The 24,969-nt window shown below is 45.0% G+C and overlaps 2 protein-coding genes across 2 annotated transcripts in view; one reads left to right on the forward strand and one right to left on the reverse strand.

Annotated features, from left to right (window-relative positions):
* LOC144009382 (uncharacterized) overlaps positions 1-24,969 on the forward strand; it is a 111,567-nt gene that overhangs the window by 28,377 nt on the left and 58,221 nt on the right. The window lies entirely within an intron of this gene.
* Positions 3,725-24,738, reverse strand: LOC144003914 (uncharacterized). Its single transcript, XM_077500629.1, has 3 exons — positions 24,304-24,738; positions 16,387-16,575; positions 3,725-5,128 (listed from the first exon to the last, which is right to left on the reverse strand). Exons 1-3 carry the CDS (start codon positions 24,425-24,427, stop codon positions 3,873-3,875), a joined length of 1,569 nt encoding a protein of 522 aa, XP_077356755.1. The 5' UTR covers positions 24,428-24,738; the 3' UTR covers positions 3,725-3,872.

Here is a 24,969-nt window from a genome sequence, read left to right on the forward strand (position 1 = left end):
TTCACTGCCCACCTCCGGCAGAGCTTCTCCCTTGTCTCGGGGGAGGCGGGGGACATTGAGTCCGAATGGGCCATGTTCCGCGCCTCCATTGTTGAGGCGACCGATCGGAGCTGTGGCCGTAAGGTGGTCGGTGCCTGTCGCGGCGGCAATCTTCGAACCCGCTGGTGGACACCAGCGGAAAGGGATGCCGTCAAGCTGAAGAAGGAGTCCTATCGGGCCTTTTTGGCCTGTCGGACTCCGGAGGCAGCTGACAGGTACCGGATGGCCAAGCGGAACGCGGCTTCGGCGGTTGCTGAGGCAAAAACTCGGACATGGGAGGAGTTCGGTGAGGCCATGGAAAACGACTTCCGGATGGCTTTGAGGAAATTCTGGTCCACCATCTGGCGTCTCAGGAGAGGAAAGCAGTGCACCATTAACACTGTGTATAGTGGCGATGGGGTGCTGCTGACCTCGACTCGGGACGTCGTGAAGCGGTGGGGGGAATACTTCGAAGACCTCCTCAATTCCACCAACACGTCTCCTTTTGAGGAAGCAGAGTCTGGGGACTCTGGGGTGGGCTCTCCTATCTCTGGGGTCGAAGTCACTGAGGTGGTTGGAAAGCTCCTCGGTGGCAGGGCCCCGGGGGTGGATGAGATCCGCCCGGAGTTCCTAAAGATGCTGGATGTTGTGGGGCTGTCGTGGTTGCCACGCCTATACAACATCGCGTGGACATCGGGGACAGTGCCTCTGGATTGGCAGACTGGGGTGGTGGTCCCCATTTTTAAGAAGGGGGACCGGAGAGTGTGTTCCAACTACAGAGGGATCACACTCCTCAGCCTCCCTGGTAAGGTCTATTTGAGGGGTGCTGGAGAGGAGGGTCCATCGGGAGGTCGAATCTCGGATTCAGGAGGAGCAGTGTGGTTTTCATCCTGGCCGTGGAACAGTGGACCAGCTCTACACCCTCCGCAGGATCCTCGAGGGTGGGAGTTCGCTCAACCAGTCCACATGTGTTTTGTGGATTTGGAGAAGGCGTTCGACCGTGTCCCTCGGGGAGTTCTGTGGGGGGTGCTTCGGGAGTACGGGGTGCCGGGCCCCCTGATACGGGCTGTTCGGTCCCTGTACGACCGTTGCCAGAGTTTGGTCCGCATTGCCGGCAGTAAGTCGGATTCGTTTCCGGTGAGGGTTGGACTCCGCCAAGGTTGCCCTTTGTCACCGATTCTGTTCATAACTTTTATGGACAGAATTTCTAGGCGCAGCCGAGGCGTGGAGGGGTTCCGGTTTGGTGGCCTCAGCATTGCATCTCTGCTCTTTGCAGATGATGTGGTGCTGTTGGCTTCATCAGGCCGGGGCCTTCAGCTCTCACTGGAGCGGTTCGCAGCAGAGTGTGAAGCGGCTGGGATGAGGATCAGCACCTCCAAATCCGAGACCATGGTCCTCAGTCGGAAAAGGGTGGAGTGTCGTCTTCAGGTTGGGATGAGATCCTGCCCCAAGTGGAGGAGTTCAAGTATCTTGGGGTCTTGTTCACAAGTGAGGGTAGGATGGAGCGGGAGATCGACAGGCGGATCGGTGCAGCGTCTGCAGTGATGCAGATTCTGTATTGGTCTGTCGTGGTAAAGAAAGAGCTGAGCCAAAAGGCAAAGCTCTCGATTTACCGGTCGATCTACGTTCCAACCCTCACCTATGGTCACGAGCTGTTTAGTTTATTCATTTTTTCCTTTCGGACACATTACAGTTTACATCAATCACATCACATCATTTGCAACATTGACGTCCGAAAGAAGGGCTGACGGGTAGAAGCCGAAGCTTATTCGAGACCCGTCCCCATCGACCATTACTATAACGCATCAATCATATACATTATTTAGAATAGTCATGAATTTTGATCGTTATCCATCCCATACTATCCCAGACACTGCTCGCTCAGTTCATCTTGAATGTCCGTGTGTAGATTGTGGCTAGTCCCAGTCATTTGGCGCTGGTGAGTCGGTCCCCAGACGCCACCAGCAAGCCCACCCCGCCAGGCGAGCAGCCAAGGCAAGCGCAATTCTTCTCTTTCACCAGTAGGGTCTTCGCTGACCTCGGATCAGCTTTCACACATGTTGTGCTTTCCAGAAGAGTAGATTGGCTTGCATTCGGCCCATTGCTTTCAAGCAATTTCAGCACTCGATTCTGGTCAGGTAGCACCACTGCTTGCTAGCATGTTGTGGATCTGATGACTCCTGTGCGCTGCCCAGCCTAGCTCACCCAACAGAGCGGCCCACGCCAGCTGCATTCCAGGAACCAGACCACCAACCCCCATTTTGCGTATTGACAGCAGATTCATTGGAGCCACAATACAGCCTTATCATGTAGCCTTGACTGTTAGTACAAATGTCCAAACGGAATTCGAGCCAGACAATATTTAGATTCAAACGGGAACAGCAATGCATGTTATCAATGCAGGTGTATAAACAAGAGTTAGCCTTGGAAAAGTCAGCAAATAATCATATACAACTCCAGCTTTGGGTAATTAGTGATGTTGTTGTTGTGATATTGTGAATTACTGTTGTCTCTCAAGCGCAGCCAATTCCTCAGCTCCTTTCACGATTCGTGTTTTTAGTTGACCAGAGTTATCTTTAGTTTGAATAAAAATTCGGCAGTCTTTTGTCCACGTGCTTTCGATAAGTCCATTCTTTCTCATTTGTCGAGCTTTTTTGGCGATGTCAGCATTCCGTTTGGTGAGGTTTTCGTTGATGTAGACATGTTTCCCACGAAGCTTGTGACGGTCTCTCAGAAGAGCAATCTTTTTCTTTCTGTCAACAAACCTGATCAGAACTGCCGGTGGTCGTGTCCCTCCAGTTGGAAGCGAAAAGCACATCTGAATGTGCGCAGGATCAACAGTTAATCCCAAATCTCTGAGTTGAAGTGTCACTTGCTGTTCCACAGTCTCGTTCCCTGAATATTGGTCAGAATCTTCCGTGCTCGTGCTAGCCGCAGCTCTCAAAGGGCCACGGCGCGGCTTGATCTTGATACCGGTGACTATCACATCGTTGATACGAAGATTTTGTTCCAAATCATCCACTTTTTGTTCCAAGGCAACAATGCGTCGATCTTTTTCCTGTGTCTCTTTCTTCAATTGCTGTATTTCCTGAAGAAGTGGCTCAATGCTCTTCTTCATTTCAAGTAATTCGGCAACCATTCCACTGAGTTTTTTAAGAGAAGATTTTATCTCCTCAATCTCGTCAGCTCTTTTTCCGCCAGGCATTCTGCAACAATGTAGTTAAAAATCCCAATGCAAAAATCAACAAGTAGTTAGATTCACGAGCGAGTGCAGGAGCAAGTACAGATGCGTCCTTCCTCAACAGATGCGTCCTTGAATTTGAATTATGTCATCTGAATATTGTATGCTAATCGTGTCAAAATTGTTACATAGAAAGATAAAATGTGCAAAATGCACTAGCAGATGGCGTGTTAGCTAGCACGGAGCTGTGGTGGTTGAGTTAGCAACAAAGAGTAGGACATTTGCGTCAATCATTTCAGTGATAACACTGTTCAACAAAATTTTTTAATCGCAGATGGCTTTGTGTGTCTGAACGTATTGTCGATGCTTATTTGGGGAAAATTGCAAGGTGGCTTTATTTCTATTTCATACACAAGGCAACTCAATGTGCTTCACACAAGCAAATACACAACACGTACAAACATCAACAAACAACCATTAACAACATTCAGAAGCAAACAAAAATAACTTCCTAAATTACGTACAAAAAAACATACATTGACATTTAAACACATTAACAGCAAACATTTAATATTTACAGGTTGAGTAGTTTTGAAAGCATTACATTTACACTTAAGATGCATTGACACTTTTACAGCACACCAAACTCACTTCCCTTCATTTTTTTGAAGCTTCAAAGATGGCTGCTATTCTCACCAGCACACTCGTGTCTCTCAGCAAGCTTTTTACAAGAGAATCTTTTAGCACAAACACTGCAACTGAATGGTTCCTTCCCACCATGTCTTCTTGTGTGCTTTCTTAAATTTGACATGGAAGAGAAGCTTTTTCCACAATCTGAGCAGGAATACGGTTTCTCTCCAGTGTGTGTTTTTGCATGTGCTGTTAAAGAATTGGTGGAAGCGAAGCTTTCCCCACATTTTGTGCATGAATATGGTTTCTGTCCCGTGTGTGTTCTTATGTGGCTTCTTAATTCAGGTTTGGCAGGGAAGCTTTTGCCACAGTCTGAGCAAGAAAAAGGTTTCTTGCCAGTGTGTCTTCTTGTATGTATCGTTAATTCTGACTTCTGGCAGAAGCTTTTGCCACAATCTAAACAAGAAAAAGGTTTTTCCCCAGTGTGTCTTCTTGTATGTGTTGTTAAATGTGACTTCTGAAAGAAGCTTTTGCCACAGTGGGTACAAACAAAAGGTTTTTCCCCAGTGTGTGTTCTTGAATGTAATGTTAAATTTGACTTCTGAGAGAAGCTTTTGCCACAATCTGAGCAAGAAAAAGGTTTCTCGCCACTATGGATTCTTTTATGTGTTGTTAAATCTGACTTGTCAGAGAAGCTTTTGCCACATTCTGAGCAAGAAAAAGGTTTTTCACCAGTGTGTCTTCTTGTATGTGTTGTTAAATCTGACTTGTCAGAGAAGCTTTTGCCACAATATGAGCAAGAAAAAGGTTTTTCCCCAGTGTGTCTTCTCAAGTGAATTTTCAAACTTCCTTTTGAACTCAATGTTTTCCCACAGTGAGAACATTCGCAGGATTTGTCGTCAGTGTGACACGACCTATCATCAGCAGCATGTTCATCATTACCATGCAGATTATCATCATTATCATCATCATCATGAGAAGAAAGGGACCTTATGTCATCACTTTTTATTTTTGATGATCCCCAGTGGTCTGCATCACTTTCTGGAATCATGTTTTGAGGATTTAAGATCCTGTTTGGAGGCTCCGCCCCTCTGCCCTCCTCACTCTCACCCTTGACTTCATCTTCACTCTTTAAAGGGGCGAAGGTCATTGGTGACTTGGTGACGTCATCCTCAACCTCCTCCTCTTTGACACGAACGGGCTTTTCTTCCTCTTCGATGTAAGGATGTTCTTCCTCCTCTTTAACATTCGGAGGCTTCATGTCCTCTTGGTCAGGACGAAGATATTTCTCAGCGACGTCTGCAGGACACAAGAACACAAACACACATTTGGTTTGGTCAAGTCAAATTTCAAGCGTGAGATGATGTGCATTATTGTTTCTACAGTGCACCTCGACTTGGGGCCACCGCACACTCGGATTGGCCCATCCAAAAAACAAAACAAAAAGAAAAAGGAAAAAAAAAGTATTGGCCTTGTTAAAAATCTGACAGCCGATATAAGGTCAAATCTAAAACTATTTTAATCTCTCTCTATTGATTGAAGTCGACTAAATTGAGTTGAGTTGATATTGTCCATCCGCATACATTTAAACTTTTACATAGAAAATTAAAACACCTATTTGTAACCATAGTTAGGCTGGAAGACCCCTACTTCCACATGATTCATCCCATTCTCATCTTTCCAATATAAACATATTCCAAATATTCACGCCTTACCCACAATTCCCCATTTTGTACCCAATTTTTCCTCATGCATTCTTCATGGAAGATTCAAAATTTCCTTCCACATTTTTCATCCAATTTACTTCATTCCAACGTCAGTATATTCCACCAAATCATACCACGAGCTCTTTTCCTGTTCCAAAATTCACGCCTTACTCGCAATTCCCGATTTCGTACACGTTTTTTCCAATGTATTCATAATGGGAGATTCTACATTTCACATTTACTTCCACAATTTTCATCCGATTCACTTTGTTCCAACTTCAATATATTCCACCAATTCACACCATGAGCTCTTCTTTTTCACTTCCAAAATTAACGTCTTACCACAAGTCCCCATTTTGTACCCTACCTCTCCCTCCATTCTACATTTCACATTTACTTCCACATTCTTCATCCAATTCACCACATTCCAACTTCAATGTAGTCCACCAATTCTCCATCTTTAAAAGGCGCTTTCACACCAAAAAGCCCATGAACTTTTGAGTTCATGGTAGAGTCAGTTCCGGGTCCGAAGAACTTGTAAGCGGCCCACGAGTTTGCGTTCACACAGCATGAAAGCGGGCAGGGTAGCTTATTCAAATGAGACTGATGACGTATGTCAGGGGGGAGGAAAAAAACAGCACTACCCCGCCTGTCCAGCAAGTGGCAGTACCGGTAAAACCGAATGACAAACAAGCAGGGTGACGTTGAAAAACGCGACCTTGGACCCTCCATCGCCATTTGTTGTGATACAAGGCGGCATGTTGGAGCATTATCGTCTTTTTCTCTTCCTTGTCATGTTGCACAAAGTTGTGGTTGCAACTATTAGAACGTCAAGGGAAAGGTTGATGACAACCATTCGGACCTGCCGTACCTCAGCAAGACGAGAAATGGGTGGGCAGAACTCACTCACGCCTCGTGGAATGACGGTCAAACCTGCAAACACGAAGACGCTTACTCCTGCAAGCGCGAAGACGTGCACTGGTAAGGCTTAAACACACAATTATGCGGAATTTATTTCACATTGGTAACTTGTAACATAATGTGATTAAAGTGAAGCGTGTTTCCGCGCGCGTCGGTCTTGTTTGTGGATATCTTGCCGTGACGCGCGCTTTCATGAACTCGGCAATCGCTGGAAACTGGTGTTACCAGCCTATTTTAAGATGTTCTGGTATCATGTCATCTTAAAATAGCAGAATATGCACCTATATGTGTGGCCCTATAATAAACCACTAGCTTGAGGTGGCAATCTAACACTTCCCACACTTCCTTTTTTAAGATGTTCTGGTATCATGTCCCCCTCCGTGAGCCGGCACCTTAACGTGGTGGAGGGGTTTGCGTGTCCCAATGATCCTAGGAGCTATGTTGTCTGGGGCTTTATGCCCCTGGCAGGGTCACCCATGGCAAACAGGTCCTAGGTGAGGGGCCAGACTAAGAACGGCTCAGAAGACCCTTATGATGGAAAAGAACTTTGGAGACGCGTTTCCCTTGCCCGGACGCGGGTCACTGGGGCCCCCCTCTGGAGCCAGGCCTGGAGGCGGGGCTCGCTGGCGAGCACCTGGTGGCCGGGCCTGCACCCATGGGGCCCGGCCGGGCACAGCCCGAAGAGGCAACGTGGGTCCCCCTTCCCACGGGCTCACCACCGGTGGGAGGGGCCAAAGGGGTCGGGTGCAGTGTAGGCTGGGTGGCAGCCAAGGGAGGAGACGTTGGCGGACCGACCCCCGGCTACAGAAGCTGGCTTTGGGACATGGAATGTCACCTCTCTGGCAGGGAAGGAGCCCGAGCTGGTGTGCGAGGCCGAGAAGTTCCGACTAGACATAGTCGGACTCGCCTCCACACACGGCTTGGGCTCTGGTACCAGTCCTCTTGAGAGGGGTTGGATTCTCTTCCACTCTGGAGTTGCCCACGGTGTGAGGCGCAGAGCAGGTGTGGGCATACTTATTGCCCCCCGGCTCGGCGCCTGTACGTTGGGGTTTACCCCGGTGGACGAGAGGGTAGCCTCCCTCTGCCTTCGGGTGGGGGGACGGGTCCTGACTGTTGTTTGTGCATATGCACCAAACAGCAGGTCAGAGTACCCACCCTTTTTGGAGTCCTTGGAGGGTGTGCTGGAGAGCGCTCCCTCTGGGGACTCCCTCGTCCTGCTGGGGGACTTCAACGCTCACATGGGGAATGACAGTGAGACCTGGAGGGGCGTGATTGGGAGGAACGGCCCCCCTGATCGGAACCCGAGCGGTGTTCTGTTATTGGACTTCTGTGCTCGTCACGGTTTGTCCATAACGAACACCATGTTCAAGCATAAGGGTGTCCATATGTGCACTTGGCACCAGGACACCCTAGGCCGCAGTTCGATGATCGACTTTGTAGTCGTGTCATCGGATTTGCGGCCGCATGTTTTGGACACTCGGGTGAAGAGAGGGGCGGAGCTGTCAACTGATCACCACCTGGTGGTGTGTTGGCTCCGATGGTGGGGGAAGATGCCGGTCCGACCTGGCAGACCCAAACGTATTGTGAGGGTTTGCTGGGAACGTCTGGCGGAATCTCCTGTCAGAAAGAGTTTCACTGCCCACCTCCGGCAGAGCTTCTCCCTTGTCTCGGGGGAGGCGGGGGACATTGAGTCCGAATGGGCCATGTTCCGCGCCTCCATTGTTGAGGCGGCCGATCGGAGCTGTGGCCGTAAGGTGGTCGGTGCCTGTCGCGGCGGCAATCTTCGAACCCGCTGGTGGACACCAGCGGAAAGGGATGCCGTCAAGCTGAAGAAGGAGTCCTATCGGGCCTTTTTGGCCTGTCGGACTCCGGAGGCAGCTGACAGGTACCGGATGGCCAAGCGGAACGCGGCTTCGGCGGTTGCTGAGGCAAAAACTCGGACATGGGAGGAGTTCGGTGAGGCCATGGAAAACGACTTCCGGATGGCTTTGAGGAAATTCTGGTCCACCATCTGGCGTCTCAGGAGAGGAAAGCAGTGCACCATTAACACTGTGTATAGTGGCGATGGGGTGCTGCTGACCTCGACTCGGGACGTCGTGAAGCGGTGGGGGGAATACTTCGAAGACCTCCTCAATTCCACCAACACGTCTCTTTTTGAGGAAGCAGAGTCTGGGGACTCTGAGGTGGGCTCTCCTATCTTTGGGGTCGAAGTCACTGAGGTGGTTGGAAAGCTCCTCGGTGGCAGAGCCCCGGGGGTGGATGAGATCCGCCCGGAGTTCCTAAAGACTCTGGATGTTGTGGGGCTGTCGTGGTTGCCACGCCTCTACAACATCGCGTGGACATCGGGGACAGTGCCTCTGGATTGGCAGACTGGGGTGGTGGTCCCCATTTTTAAGAAGGGGGACCGGAGAGTGTTCCAACTACAGAGGGATCACACTCCTCAGCCTCCCTGGTAAGGTCTATTTGAGGGGTGCTGGAGAGGAGGGTCCATCGGGAGGTCGAATCTCGGATTCAGGAGGAGCAGTGTGGTTTTCGTCCTGGCCGTGGAACAGTGGACCAGCTCTACACCCTCCGCAGGATCCTCGAGGGTGCGTGGGAGTTCGCTCAACCAGTCCACATGTGTTTTGTGGATTTGGAGAAGGCGTTCGACCGTGTCCCTCGGGGAGTTCTGTGGGGGGTGCTTCGGGAGTACGGGGTCCCGGGCCCCTTGATACGGGCTGTTCGGTCCCTGTACGACCGTTGCCAGAGTTTGGTCCGCATTGCCGGCAGTAAGTCGGATTCGTTTCCGGTGAGGGTTGGACTCCGCCAAGGTTGCCCTTTGTCACCGATTCTGTTCATAACTTTTATGGACAGAATTTCTAGGCGCAGCCGAGGCGTGGAGGGGTTCCGGTTTGGTGGCCTCAGCATTGCATCTCTGCTCTTTGCAGATGATGTGGTGCTGTTGACTTCATCAGGCCGGGGCCTTCAGCTCTCACTGGAGCGGTTCGCAGCCGAGTGTGAAGCGGCTGGGATGAGGATCAGCACCTCCAAATCCGAGACCATGGTCCTCAGTCGGAAAAGGGTGGAGTGTCGTCTTCAGGTTGGGATGAGATCCTGCCCCAAGTGGAGGAGTTCAAGTATCTTGGGGTCTTGTTCACAAGTGAGGGTAGGATGGAGCGGGAGATCGACAGGCGGATCGGTGCAGCGTCTGCAGTGATGCAGACTCTGTATTGGTCCGTCGTGGTAAAGAAAGAGCTGAGCCAAAAGGCAAAGCTCTCGATTTACCGGTCGATCTACGTTCCAACCCTCACCTATGGTCACGAGCTGTGGGTCGTGACCGAAAGAACGAGATCCCGGATACAAGCGGCCGAAATGAGTTTCCTCCGCAGCGTGTCCGGGCTCTCCCTTAGAGATAGGGTGAGAAGCTCGGTCATCCGGGAGGGACTTGGAGTCGAGCCGCTGCTCCTCCGCGTTGAGAGGAGCCAGCTGAGGTGGCTCGGGCATCTGGTTCGGATGCCTCCTGGACGCCTCCCTGGGGAGGTGTTCCGGGCATGTCCCACCGGTGGGAGGCCCCGGGGACGACCCAGGACACGCTGGAGAGACTATGTCTCTCGGCTGGCCTCCTCTCCGGGTCTTTCATATATGGGGCCCTTGTTTGTTTCCCCACAGCTTGCTCATCATCACCCTGTCCAACTTGCTTTTTCACGGTCCACGAAACAACAACCTTTTTTATAAACGCAAGTAAGGTTGCAGGCTTCTGTGGGTTTTTGACCCTGTATAGAACATGTGCATTGAACATGCACAATTGAAAAAGATAAGTGACAAACTTCATTGACCAATTTACAGAGCGCCCGAGGAAGGGGTAATAAACAATGTTTTGATCTAGTTTGTCCACCCCATTCATTGAAGCATTGTACTCCGCAACGCATTCCGGTTTGAGAACGGTGACTTTCTCCTTGTTCCCCTCCTGCCACACTTCCACAGGATGCGTCCTGTCTTGATGGCAGGTCGTCACCATCTTGACAGTCCGCCTGTCCTGCCATGCAACAACCATCACCTTCTCATTGTGACAGACAAGCTTGCCATTTGCCCCCAAGCTTGTCTTGTTTGCCTCTCTTATGAGCTGAGGCTCCCCACGGTTCTTTCCGAGTGTCCCACACACATTAGTCTTTGCTGAAAGAAGACGCTCACAGAGGCCAATAGAATTATAAAAATTGTCCATAAACAGGGTATATCCCTGACCTGTGAGGCGGTCAAGTAGTGTAAAAACGATGTCAGGCAGGGTATGGGATACACCAATGTATGGCATCAAGTTGAAGCAGTAGCCAGTCTCAGAATCACAAAGAACGTATGATTTAATCCCATATTTGATGGGTTTTTGGGGGTTGTACACTTTGAAGGAGAGCCGACCACGCCACGTCATCATGCCCTCATCTACACAAATGTTTTGTTTTGGCGTGTACAGGTCTTTGAATTTGGCCACTACATAGTCCAGGACTGGGCGGACCTTGTGCATTTTGTCCGATGAATCATGTGCAGTGCCATTGAAGTGTAAATACCTCCAAATAATTTGATATCTATTTCTGGACATTGTTTGTCCAAAAAAAGGTGTGCTCTCAAATTCCTCTACACACCAGTAGTCTTCCAAGACAGGTTTCTTGATGAACCCTGTAATGAAACTTAGGCCAAGGAAGGTTTTGAGTTCTTCTACAGTAAGTGGCCTCCAGTCGTGACTTCTACTGTATGGAAGTCCACAGGGGTTTTCCTGCAACGAATCAAGCGCGTTGGCATTTGTCTCATCAACAATATGCTGCAGCAGCTCATTGGTGATGAAAAGCTCGAGAAAATCCACCGGCAGGTCTGACTCCAGCTCCGCAGCAGAGCCCTGGGGTCCGGGCTTAGCGGTGAAGCGAATCCTTTTGGGCCTCCAGTGTGTCTGCTTCCAGGTTTGATCCTCACTACGGTTCAATGATCCAACTATAAATTACAGAAAAATAAATACCATGAAATTTGTATTTATTGATGCGGTGTGATTTGTACTAAACACGTTTTTACCTCTCTTAGCCCCACACAAAGCAGCCGCAGTATTTCTGGATGTACCTGCTGTGAAACATAGAATCAAAAGATTACTTTTTGTTTTATTGCTATAGTTTTTTGCGGATTTTTTTATTTTTTTTTCCCTCTCTTTGCTCTGCCAATCGGTGAGACCCGACTGGTGGATGGCCAATCTGTAAATAATAGAAGCATATGATTTTTACTGCTGCCTGGATTTTTTTTTCCTTTTGACCTTTCCTAAACATTTTCCTGCCCTTTTATACACTTAGATTTACACCAGTCATTTTCTCCTCATTGCTTGACTTAGTCTAGCTTTTTATATACATGCACAGATGTCGATCACTGAAAGAAGAACAATAAATAAGACTAACTAGTCCTTCTAGCATCAATGCTGTACTCCGTATCACATTTTTATCCCCACCCACATCGACAGAAAAACACAACTCGTACAAGATGGGTTTAAATTTGACGATCGCGCAAGTTAGCTCATCATCGCAACACATTTACGTCCACAGCAATAAAATACATCATCTGTACAGCCGTTAGTAATGGCAACTGTGGCAACAGTATAATAAATAAAGTGCATGTAACGGAAAGACGAGGAGATCGCTAGTAGAGGCAAAGTTAGCGAGTTAGCACGTTAGCTCTCACCGTCATCGCTACTCTGCGATGTGTCCGAGTCTTCGCTCCAGTCAGGGGTTTTTGTGGGCAGATACTCATCCGATGAGTCGCATGACGTGTCCGTCCATTCAGTGGAATCGATGGATGCAGCAACAGATTTCTCCTGACTGCCTTGTGAGCTCACGGGTTGACTAACATGCGGCTCTGTTTGCACACGTGGTACCTTGCTCCTCAACGTCATCTTTTCCCTTCTTTGATCGTCATTATCGTTCAAAGATGACGATCCTCTACGTTTCTGGCTGGACTTTGGTTTTAACAAACTCTCCTCCAGTGTAAGCTGTCTAAAAGTAGACATAATGCTTGATCTGCTATTCTAATATGCTCTGCTATGCTAATATGCTCCACTCTGCTCCGCTCCTCAACTTCCGCTGGTGCTTCACGGTAGATAAGCTCACTTCCAAGGCGGTGCTGCCATCTAGTGGTGGAAGTAAATAGGCTACAACCTTGAAAATCACACATCTGATGCCCCAGACTGGCCATAAAAGTAAGGGATTGACGAATTAACTCGTCAAAGGCAGGGGGCGCTATTTTTCACTTTAACGAACTGACTCGTCCAAGGCAGTGAATGAGTTAATAGGAAGTGACCCGGAAATGGCCGAAAATGAAGAGGAAGTGACCCAGAAGTGTCGTCAAATCAACAAGAAGTGACACGATTTCAACAGAAAGTGACCTGATTTCTATAGGAAGTACCCGGAAGTGACCTGAAATCAACAGGAACTGACTTGTTTTCAACAGGAAGTGACCCAATTTGAACAGGAAGTTACCCAGAAATGGCATAAAATCAATAGGAAGTGACCCAGAAGTGGCATCAAATGAACAGGAAGTGACACGATTTCAACAGAAAGTGACCCGGAAGTGACCTGAAATCAACAGGAACTGACTTGTTTTCAACAGGAAGTGACCCAATTTGAACAGGGAGTTACCCAGAAATGGCCTAAAATCAATAGGAAGTGACCCAGAAGTGGCATCAAATGAAAAGGAAGTGACACAATTTCAATAGGAAGTGTCCTTATTTCAATAGGAAGTGACCCGGAAATGGCCTAAAATGAACAGGAAGTGACCCAGAAGTTGCGTCAAATCAACAGGAAGTGACATGATTTCAACAGAAAGTGACCTGATTTCAATAGGAAGTGACCCGGAAGTGACCTGAAATCAACAGGAACTGACTTGTTTTCAACAGGAAGTGACCCAATTTGAACAGGATGTGACCCGAAAATTGCCTAAAATCAACAGGAAGTGACCCAGAAGTGGCATCAAATCAACAGGAAGTGACACGATTTCAACAGGAAGTGACCTGATTTCAATAGGAAGTGACCCGGAAATGGCCTAAAATCAACAGGAAGTGACCCAGAAGTGGCGTCACATCAACAGGAAGGGACCTGATTTCAACAGAAAGTGAGCCTTACTCCAGTCCTCAATCTTTCCTCTAGAGGTGTGCAAAATTTCCGATTCTTAGATTATTCACGATTCGGCCGTGGAACAATCGAGAACGATTCACAAAAGTCCAAATTCCGATTATATAAATATGCCAAGGGAACCGAAACTAAAAGTGGACCGGAGCGGAAAGCTAGTGATGTGCTTCTCGGGTCGAATCCCTGAAGCGTGTGCCGAGTAATGTAGATGAGTGGTTCATGAACGGCGATTCAATGCGTGTGTCGATGACGTACGTGATGACGTTTGAAGCCCCGCGAAGCGGGTGTACCACGTGACTGATTCAGGAAATGATTCGCTAGGTTTGAGTGTAGTTCGAAATAAAAGCGGCAAAGAAACGCTATGGATTCCCCTTCACTTTTTGTGTTTTCGGGTCCCTTACTGCGGTACTTCTTTGCATTTTGCATTCGATTTGACCGACGACGACGAGCTTCTTTTTTTGCGATGGAGTTCAAGGAACCAGCAAGAAAGAGAAGAAAATATCCCCAGAGTTGAAAATCCCCTTCAGTACTGGGAATCACAGAAATATGCGCTTCCAAGTTTATACAAACTTGCTGTCTCATATCTATGCACCCCTGCTTCATCAGTACCATGTGAAAGAGTTTTTTCAAAAGCAGGTGAAATTCTATGCACAAAAAGAAACCGCCTGAGTCCAAAAACTTTGGAAAAAATATTGTTTTTAAATAAAAATGAATAAGCACTTTATTTTACCTCATTTTTTCACATTTTCACTTGTTGCATAAGCACAAACATAGACAAAGTAACACAGAACAATTCATGTTAAAACACTCTTCAAATATATATTCTTTTGTATTTAGAGCATGATTTACACCCCACCATTTTATTGCATGCACCAAGCATGTTATACATTTTCTGTCCACATGATGGCGTAGTCGAGGAAATGAATCATCTTGAAGCCCCTACGTGTGTGTGAAGCATTTCACTGCAGGGCTTCATTGCTTTACGGGGCTTCATTTTGCCATCACTACGGAAAGTACGCGGAACTGAAACGCAGTAGCGCGCGCGGTCTTCGGGACGCTTAATGGGACGGACCGAGAGTACACATCCACAACTCACGCCTCGACATTCAAAACAACAGCAAGCATGGCTGAGCTGACCAACCCACCTCTTCGTCAGATCAGACCTGCTCCGAAAAGGCAAACAACTTCAGGCGGAAGTATCAGCTAGCTGGCTGCAGTGCGTCGGTTAGCGTTCTACAGGGCGCCGCGCAGTGATACGAACGAACGAACAGAAAAGTAGTGGCTGGCGGTAATGGCGTCTGACTTTATTCAGAAAAGAGTATTGTGGTGGAAATGTATCACGCTTTTGAAAACAAATAGTTTTTAGAAGAAAAAGGCTTCATTTCCGAGACCCCAGCCAGCTTGCTGGACTATTTTCCTCTCGTCCAACGTCGAACATGAACGCGTGTCACCGAACGCTGTCAGAAAGAAGTCAGTGCTGATCGCACACACGGGAGGTGAGGATCAAATTGAGATTCATGTTAAAAAAGCCGAACGATCCCTTTAATGTTTACACGTTCATGTTTACACAAGTTAAAAAGCAGAAAAGCACTTGAGTTTTTTTTTTTTTGTACCTCTGAGAAACTTTAATGTTTACATGTTCATCTTTACACAACTTAAAAAGCAGGAAAGCACTTTTTTTTTTTTTAGGCATTTGTATTGAAGTAGTAGTTCACATTGTCTTTCATTTATATCTCAGTGCACTTTTGAGTGGATAAAAATAATATATTTTTGCTCAATGCTATGTTTTATTCTGTTGAAGACTGAATATACTTAAAAGCTGTTGTTACAGAATGAGGACTTGAGTATTTTATTTACTGTTTTGAACTGTTAACTTGATACTGAAATAGTAGTTTATTTAGGCCTGAGAGGACTTTTGTACTATTTTTGTAACTAATGTACGAAACATTAAAAGCACCAAAATACATTGTTTTTTTTCTGCTGCCTGGGGGGAAATCAATAATCGTTTTATAATCGAATCGTAGCCTCTGAATCGTAATCGCAATCGAATCGTGAGGTGCCCCAAGATTCCCACCTCTACTTTCCTCCATTGCTGATTCAATTTGTCACTCCTTAGACCATTGCTACTCGATTCTACGCTCCTTACTTCATTGCTTACTTAATTCTTCTCTCTTGACTCCATTGCTTACTCAATTACTTGCTCCTTCCTACATTGCTCACTTGACTTTTTTTCTTGTCTTGTTAATTTGTTTCTTGCTAATTTATTTTCCTTTGTGTGCTATTTTTATTCCTTCAACCGCTTCTATATTTCTGTAAAAATTCAAACCCTTCCAAATTTAGCATGTTCAGGTCATTCCAGGTCATTGTATAGCATTCCAGGTCATTCAATATCATTCAATATTATTCATAATCATTCCACAGGTTTTTATTCACCCTTCCTGCATTCACCCGCAATTTCTCCAGAAATTGCATTTTCTAATATAACTTAGTTTTCATTTCATTGGGAATCTTCTGAACCATTTGTTTTTGTGGCAGATTTCAGTTGTTTTTACATTTTGGGGAAAAATATTTCCTGTAGGAAATTAGAGCGATATGGTATTTACGTACTTAAGTTTCCATTTCACTTTTTAGATGACACAACAGAGTCAAGATTGGCTTTTGTATTTTTGATTATTTTTTTTACACTAATATCGACACAGCCCAACACCCTTTATTATTGTTATTATTATTATTATTATTATTTTTAACTGAAATTAAGAGCTGCTGCTTGGAAGCTCCACCCCTGCATCCTCCTCACTCTCACCCTTGTCTTCATCTTCACTCTTTAAAGGGGCGAAGGTCGGTGGCAACTTGGTGACATCATCCTCAACCGCCTCCTCTTTGACACGAACGGGCTTTTCCTCCTCTTCGATGTAAGGATGTTCTTCCTCCTCTTTAACATTCGGAGGCTTCATCTCCTGTTCGTCAGGACGAAGATATTTCTCACCGACGTCTGCAGGACACAAGAAGACAAAACACATATTTGGTTTGGTTAAGTCAAATTTCAAGTAGGGCTGAACGATTATGGAAAATAATCTAATTGCGATTTTTTTTCACCCCAAAAAAATGCGATCGCGATATCATGCGATATCTGCGATTATTTTTTTCAAGGTCCATTTAAGTATTTTTTTTCCCCCCCAACAAAAAGTTAATTATAATGAACAATATCTATTATATATTACAGGATCGTAAGATAAAGGCAAATTAAGCCTTTTAATATCAGTTTTTTTCACCTAGTTACACTTTACCACTCAACATTCCCAGCTTTTCATGTGGCATGAAACATACATGTAAACACTATTTATAAATAAATACAGTATACATATTAAAAATAAATAAATAAAAATCTTGCCGATCTTCAGTCAGTAAACTCACACATCCTAAAGTGTAGACAAAATAAAGTTATACCTGCTTATAGGACATAACATCTCTGATTTGATTTCAATTTCTGTAGCAATCCTTGTGTTGTGGTGAGGCGGGTTGGGTTGTGTCCCATGGTCCGTGAAGGTAACACAGGACTTGTTATGGCAAGCTAACCGCGTTTGGAGCTGTTGTGCTCTGGCGTGGTTGCGCCCGACATGCAAGTTGTCATTAAAGAGTTGTTTTTGTTCGCCACTTGCCCCAGTAAGTTCACCAACGCTACAATACATGTACACTAAACGATGAGTAATGATGACCAATAGGGGTGTTAAAAAAAATCGATTCGGCGATATATCGCGATACTACATCGCGCGATTCTCGAATCGATTCAATAATCGGCAGAATTTTTTTTTTTTTTTTTTTTTTTTTTTTTTTTTTTTTTAGGATTTACACCTTGAGCATGGAAGAATGTTATATGAACGGAACATTAAGCCTTAATATTTTATTTTAATGCTGTTCAAACATGAAACAGATTACAACCTCTATAAGACTGAAATTTCAGATAAATAAATAATACATTTTCATATAAATCTTACACTCTACAAGCTTACTGATTAGTATTTTCTAAATTTGAATGAAAAAAAATCGCAACAATCGACTTATAAATTCGTATCGGGATTAATCGGTATCGAATCGAATCGTGACCTGTGAATCGTGATACGAATCGAATCGTCAGGTACTAGGCAATTCACACCCCTAGTAGCTACATTATGCTAACGGAATGTGAACGGTACTACTGAATGGCGATAACATTCACGGCCATATCACACTAAGTAGTGAATGGGTCTATATGTTTTTCACAATCGTCAATTTCCATAAATGACAGCCCACCTTTCGGCTCATGCACAATGACGCTAGCCTGGGGGCGACATACACTAATAATGACTAGAATCAGGTTGACGTCCGTCGAGCGGGGTGACTACAATATGTAACTGCATATTAACATCGGAATGAGGTCCAATTAATTGACGTAATTTGCACATCGTTTTGGAGTATAGCACAGGACTGGACTTCGACCGACTAAAGCAATATGATCTGCACGTCCCGTGGACATCAATTGTTTAGTGGGGATCGAGAGTCTCATTCCGTGAAGTGGCCAGCTTTGTATAACATTAGAAAACTTCTTACCTCTGAAAACATCGTTTCATTGGATATGAAGAGCCCAGTCTTCAGTATTGAGGTCGTGCACGTACGAGTGCGCGCAGCGTGTACGAGCGTGCAGTTTGTTTTCGGCCACAGGTGGCAGTAGAGATTTGAAATTTTAAATCTTACATTGAGCTGCTTTAATAATATTTAATATTAGGGCTGCACGAAATTGGAAAAACATGCGATATACTCGCTGAACATAGCGATATCGATATTATTGCGATATTGAACATTTACCTAAAGAAATTACATTTTTATTACCTAATGAAAGAAAAACATCTTTCATGGGGCAAAATAAGCAACCTTCATGTAATCTTAGTTCATTAATTGGAATTATGACTTGATAATTTTCAACTATTGAATAGCGATGCACATTTTAGTTAGCATCTGACTGGTCAAATTCATATAAAAAGCAAGACATTCCATATAAAACTTATTGCGTGCCTTTGCGATATGATTATTGCAAGGGCCAATATCGCGATATCGATATTTTTTCGAGATATTGTGCAGCCCTATTTAATATTACAATTTACAATAAAAATACCCCCCAAAAAATTCTCCTATAGATAGATATGAATTAGGAGAGTACCGGCACTTATTTTTTAAAACACTGGCAGTAATCATAACAAAACAATGTGATTGTATTATTTAAAAAAAAATATGTGGGAAACGGGTATGTATACAGACAAAAAAAAAATCATTTAGTATTATACCACCGTTTTAATACAACAGCATCGTGGACCAAAGTGTTCTTCAACTCACATACATCTTGTCAGAGACATTGGTATGACTGTCTGATGATTGTAAAACCGTCCTCTGAAATAAAGTTGAATTGAATTACTGTGTACAGTAATGAGGACTGCAGTGATTTTTTTTTTTTTAACGCTATATAGTAGTGCTACGCAAGGAAGAGTAATAAGTGTACAAACCTGCTGCGTGTAGCACAATTCGAGGCTGCTCGCAAACGTCGTCCAGCGGTTGAAAATGTTGCTCGTTCTCTTCTTTGACTCCAAAGAGTTCCTCCTCGTCCTTTGGTGTCGTTCTCGCAGACATTTTGGCACAATAATGCCAACAAAGTCACACTTGGTCTCTTCCTGACCACGTGTTATGTGCTTCTCTTTGTTAGCGGCGAGCGAGCTAAGCTAAGCTAAGCTAAACTAAAACTAAGCTAACCGAGACGAGTTTATACACACGCCGACATTTAATAAATGGTGTCGCAGACCTTCAAAATGGTGATGGGAGTCCTGTGTGTTCAGTTCAATACCGAATCAGAAAGAATGATTTAGCAGAGGATGTCTGATTCAACGCGATGTGGCCGCCCGCCAGTGCAGTGAGCACGTAAAGAAACGAACGTAGACGTGCGGCGGAAGTCAGGGGCAGGACACGCCCCCGCTGCGTTACGATTGGCTGCAGGAAATTGTCCGGAGGCTTCAGAGCAAGCATTGTCATCAAGTCATCGGCAGATGTCGCCATTTTTGCTGCAGTTCGAAAGTCTCATTCCCTTTTTCAATGTTTTGTTCCCGATATAATCGTAAAGTTTAAATGCCCGTTTAAATTGGACTTATTCAAAAGAGCTGAAGTTTATTGTGGTGAATGTCTAGTTTAAAAATTTGCCATCAAAGTTGAACAAGCATTTTGAAGTAAACTGAATGTTTATTATCAGGGATGAGTTTAATTTGTTGTAATAGCTTATAATGTACCGGCCCGAGCTATGAATAAATGTTTGATAGCGTATCTGATATAAAGTAAAGAAAAAAGAAAAGTAAAGAAAGTAGTATACTTCCCAATTAATTGTAAATTGACAGATTTTTTTTTCCACTTTGTACAGCCATTCCTTTTTTAGTTTATTATATTGAACATAAATATTCGTGTTTAACACATTATTAACACACATTATTCTTGGGCCTTTAAACTGATATTAACACAGAATTTTTAAAAAGGTAATAAACTGAAATGATAATCATCTTACTAGAAAAATACGAGATGCAAAATGCATTAGGGCATCATAAGTCCCACGGTAACAGGTTGTATTATTTACAGTTTCGGTTCGGCCCGTCTGTGTTCCGTTCGGTCGCTTTCACACAGCACTTTTTTTTTTTTTGGTACCCCTTCATGGGTTGCTAATCCAATATGGCGGCGTCCATGGTTATCTCGTCATATCCTTCCAGCGACGCTGTAGCCAATCATATTGCAGCGGGGCGGGTACAGCCTCAGAACAGCTACCAGCTAGCATGCTACATCACACCAAAATCCGGAAAGGGTGGGGGGGGGGTGCCTTTTGGCGGGGCGTTTGCAATTTCTGCAATGGACTTTGGAACTGTTTTTGTTCACCAAGGGACGTCGCTATTGCGTCTTCTAATCCAACGCAAGATTTGTGACATCAAACGAACGTCGGAATTCCAACTGGCTGGAAATCGTTTTGGTCATGACTGAATTGTGCGTTTTGTTTCAAACGGGATCTTGGTTTAAACGCAATATTCGATGTTAGCATAGCACGACTTTAGTTTTGTAAAACTCGTAGGCAGGGAAATCCCGCTCAAAATAAAGGTGGGACGTCATCTTGTCCGTTTCATTTGACATCCAGTGTGGTGGTGTTGAGAGAGCGTGAATGAAGAGATGAGGTGCATACTTTGAGAATAAAGTAGGTAAATATAAGTAGGTAAGTATAAAAGCAAAAAAATATATATATATATATATATAAGATGTAGGGAAGTGAATAAGTAAATATAACTATAAATAAAATAACAGAAAATACAGAAGGCACCATAAAACACTGAAATGATGCGAAGTTTCATGCTGAGTCAAAGACCAAAGAATAAAGATGTCTGGCAAAAATGATCCGAAATGTTATCCATATCGTACAGCCCTAAATCCAAAAAGCAAATGAAGGCAACTGCTAGCTAATCTCAGATAGAAGGGGCTGGGTCACAGTCATTCCGCCGCTTTTGCAGTTGTCACAATGCCACTGTTCAACCTGAACAACATTAGATTTAGGTTGATGAAGTGTGCTCCCCCAAAAAAGGTAATGCCCCCCCTGCACTCTCTTTCTGGTGACAGGTCTGGCTCTTTAGTTAAGAAAATGAAATGAAAATGCGAGTAAGCTGTCCTGGCTCAAACCTTCAAAAAACAAAAAAAAAACTAAAACTGATCACCGTCAGATTCTCAGGTGGATGTGCAGGCTGATACAGCACGGACGTCGTAAATTAACTGGGCTGCTCATGCTGTAGTGAAAAGTGAAGCTGGCGGCGGCCATCTTGTGTTGCCAAACCTACAGTAAGTTGACTTTTCAGCAGCATTTTTTCCACGTTATTTTCTTCCTCTACAGCGAAAATACCACTGTGACGTACGGTTCGACCATTAAGTATAAAATAACTGTGGGAAATGGGCGGCACGGTAGTCGAGTGGTTAGCACGTCCGCTTCCCAGTTCTGAGGTCTACGGTTCGAGTCCAAGCTCGGACCTTCCTGGGTGGAGTTTGCATGTTCTCCCCGTGCCCGCGTGGGTCTTCTCCGGGTACTCCGGTCTCCTCCCACATTCCAAAGACATGCATGGCAGGTTAATTGGGCGCTCCGAATTGTCCCTAGGTGTGCGTGAGTGTGGATGGTTGTTCGTCTCTGTGTGCCCTGCGATTGGTTGGCAACCAGTCCAGGGTGTCCCCTGCCTACTGCCCAGAGCCAGCTGAGATAGGCGCCAGCAGCCCCCGTGACCCTTGTGAGGAATAAGCGGTCAAGAAAATGGATGGATGGATGGATAACTGTGGGAAATGCTCTAAATGTAAATATTTTGTGGTTGGTCTAATAATTTGAGTAGGGGTCGTGTTTGTGTTTGGTCTAATAAGTTGTGCACGCTCTGGGAGGGGGGGCACTACCAGAAATCCTGCCTAGGGTGCCAAGTTGCTTAGGAACGCCACTGGTCACGACACACAGCTCGTGACCATAAGTGAGGGTCGGAACGTAGGTCGACTGGTAAATCGAGAGCTTCTCCTTTTGGCTCAGCTCTTTCGTCACCACGACGGACCAATACAGAGTCCGCATTACTGCAGACGCTGCACCGATCCACCTGTCGATCTCCCGTTCCATCATGCCCTTACTCGTGAACAAGACCCCAAGATACTTGAACTCCTCCACTTGGGGGAGGATCTCATCCCCGACCCGGAGAGGACACGCCACCCTTTTCCGATTGAGGACCATGGTCTCGGATTTGGAGGTGCGGATCCTCATCCCAACCGCTTCACACTCGGCTGCGAACCGCTCCAGTGAGAGTTGGAGATCCCGGCCTGAAGAAGCCAACAGCACCACATCATCTGCAAAGAGCAGAGATGCAATGCTGAGGCCACCAAACCGGATCCCCTCCACGCCTCGGCTGCGCCTAGAAATTCTGTCCATAAAAGTTATGAACAGAATCGGTGACAAAGGGCAACCTTGGCGGAGTCCAACCCTCACAGGAAACGAATCCGACTTACTGCCGGCAATGCGGACCAAACTCTGGCAACGGTCGTACAGGGACCGAACAGCCAGTATCAAGGGGCCCGGCACCCCGTACTCCCGAAGCACTCCCCACAGGAATCCCCGAGGGACACGGTCGAACGCCTTCTCCAAATCCACAAAACACATGTGGACTGGTTGAGCGAACTCCCACGCACCCTCAAGGATCCTGCTGAGGGTGTAGAGCTGGTCCACTGTTCCACGGCCAGGACGAAAACCGCACCGCTCCTCCTGAATCCGAGATTCGACTTCCCGAGGGACCCTCCTCTCCAGTACCCCTGAATAGACCTTACCAGGGAGGCTGAGGAGTGTGATCCCTCTATAGTTGGAACACACCCTCCGGTCCCCCTTCTTAAAAAGGGGGACCACCACCCCGGTCTGCCAATCCAGAGGCACTGTTTTCACCATAATTTATATTAGAATATTAGAGATGAAAACACAAATTTCAGAAAATGGGTTGCTCATTGGTTGAATTGATTTTTGATTATTAAAAGTTAACATTTGCCCCCCCCCCCCCCCCCAAAAAAAAAAAAAAAAAGTACTGGGAATATATAGAAATATGGTTGACGAATTGTAACTTGTTCAACCATTTTTCATTGTGCAAAAAAATAAATATGCAAAAAAAAAATGCAAAAATGTTGCGGAGTCAAGGTGTGAGACGAGGGTCAACACAGCATACATTTTGACCAACATGACATAAGCAACTAATATTGTAGGAAACAAGAGAAAATTGTACATATTCATTTGCATACAGCCTTAGGAAAAAAAAAAAAAAAAGACCTTTAACAATTTTTTTTATCATTATCTGTAAATTTCAGCTTCTTAGCTCAATAGGTTCCAGGCCATGTGACCTATTGACCCCAAACCAATGCTGCATCATAGTGCCATGTCTGATAGATGATGCACACCTTTTATTTTATTTTATTTTTTTCATTTTAGACTTCCACTTATTTTCTGCTTAATAGCTTCTAGGTCATATGACCTATTGACCCCAAATTAGTTCTGCCTCAAAGTGGCATGTCTGCTCGATGACACACACATATTTTTTTCTCAATTTCAACATTTCCTTCATTTTAAATTACCGTTGACTTAATACTGTACATATCAATGTTATTGCTCAATATCACCCGACAAGAGTGCATTCCCAGTGAAATTTAAATTGGTTAAATTAAATTGTGAAACATTTTTTAAACTGTTAATAATAAAATAATAATAATAAAATAATAATAATAATAATAATAATAATAATAATAATAATAATAATAATAAAACCACGCATACTTTAAACTGCGTTTGAATTCAATTTTATTTTTGAAAACCGATCTTTTATTTTGAAAACCCAATGTTGTTCTCGGTCACATTCTCCGCGCCAGCGTCTCTTCGAGCACACTACCGTAAATCCTAGAAAAGGGCGAACAGAAAAAAATGAACTGACTTGACCGCGTAAAAAGAAAAGGCGGCTAGCTTTGCCTCAGTTGTTGCTCTGCTAAATCCAATTCTTATCGACTGAGAAATGTACCAAACCGACTGAAGAAAAAAACTGTGTATCGTAACAAAGTGCCCCGGTGAAGATTCCTTTCAAAATAAATTCGGACATATGGTTGAAAAGTGTCGATGAAACAAGTGACAAACCTGCTCTGTTCAACACAACTCGAGGCTGCTTGTAAACGGCGTCCAGCAGTTGACGTTGTCGCTCGTTGTCCTCCTGTGCTCCACAAAGCTCCTCTTCGTACTTGACTTTCGCCATTGTGAACATCTTCACACGATATTCACGACACTTTACGCTCACGATTGACGTCTGCTGAGCCAATTTGTCGATAGCAAACGCGTCTCGTTTTTTGGCGCCTAGCAAGCTAAGCTAAGCTAAGCTAAGCTAAGCTAAGCTAAGCTAAGCCAAGGCAAAATAAAGAGGGCCGAGAGATATGACTGAACCAGACACGAAACGTAGCAATTATGACTTCAATAACGTAGTGACGGGGCAAAGTGTCGATGTGTCAGTTCGTTCCGTACGAATTCGTGTTGAATTATTTTTATCGTGAAGCCGAGCGTAAACGCGTCGTGCCTGGAATGGAGTCGCTCTTCTGCTACCACGTGAAATCTACGGCAATTACAGTTGGACAAATCTCATGTCACGAAAATGTTAATATTTAATTTTACTTAAAAAAATAATTTAAAAAAAAGCTCATAAAATTATACGTTTAATTCTAGATTCATTTGGATAATAAAAATAAATAGACCTTTAAACTGCACTCGGACGAATAAGAAGAAACATGTTTACTTCCTGTACATACGAGTAGC

Source organism: Festucalex cinctus, chromosome 1 (assembly GCF_051991245.1).
Source record: "Festucalex cinctus isolate MCC-2025b chromosome 1, RoL_Fcin_1.0, whole genome shotgun sequence".
In the NCBI taxonomy this organism is placed as follows: Eukaryota; Metazoa; Chordata; class Actinopteri; order Syngnathiformes; family Syngnathidae; genus Festucalex; species Festucalex cinctus.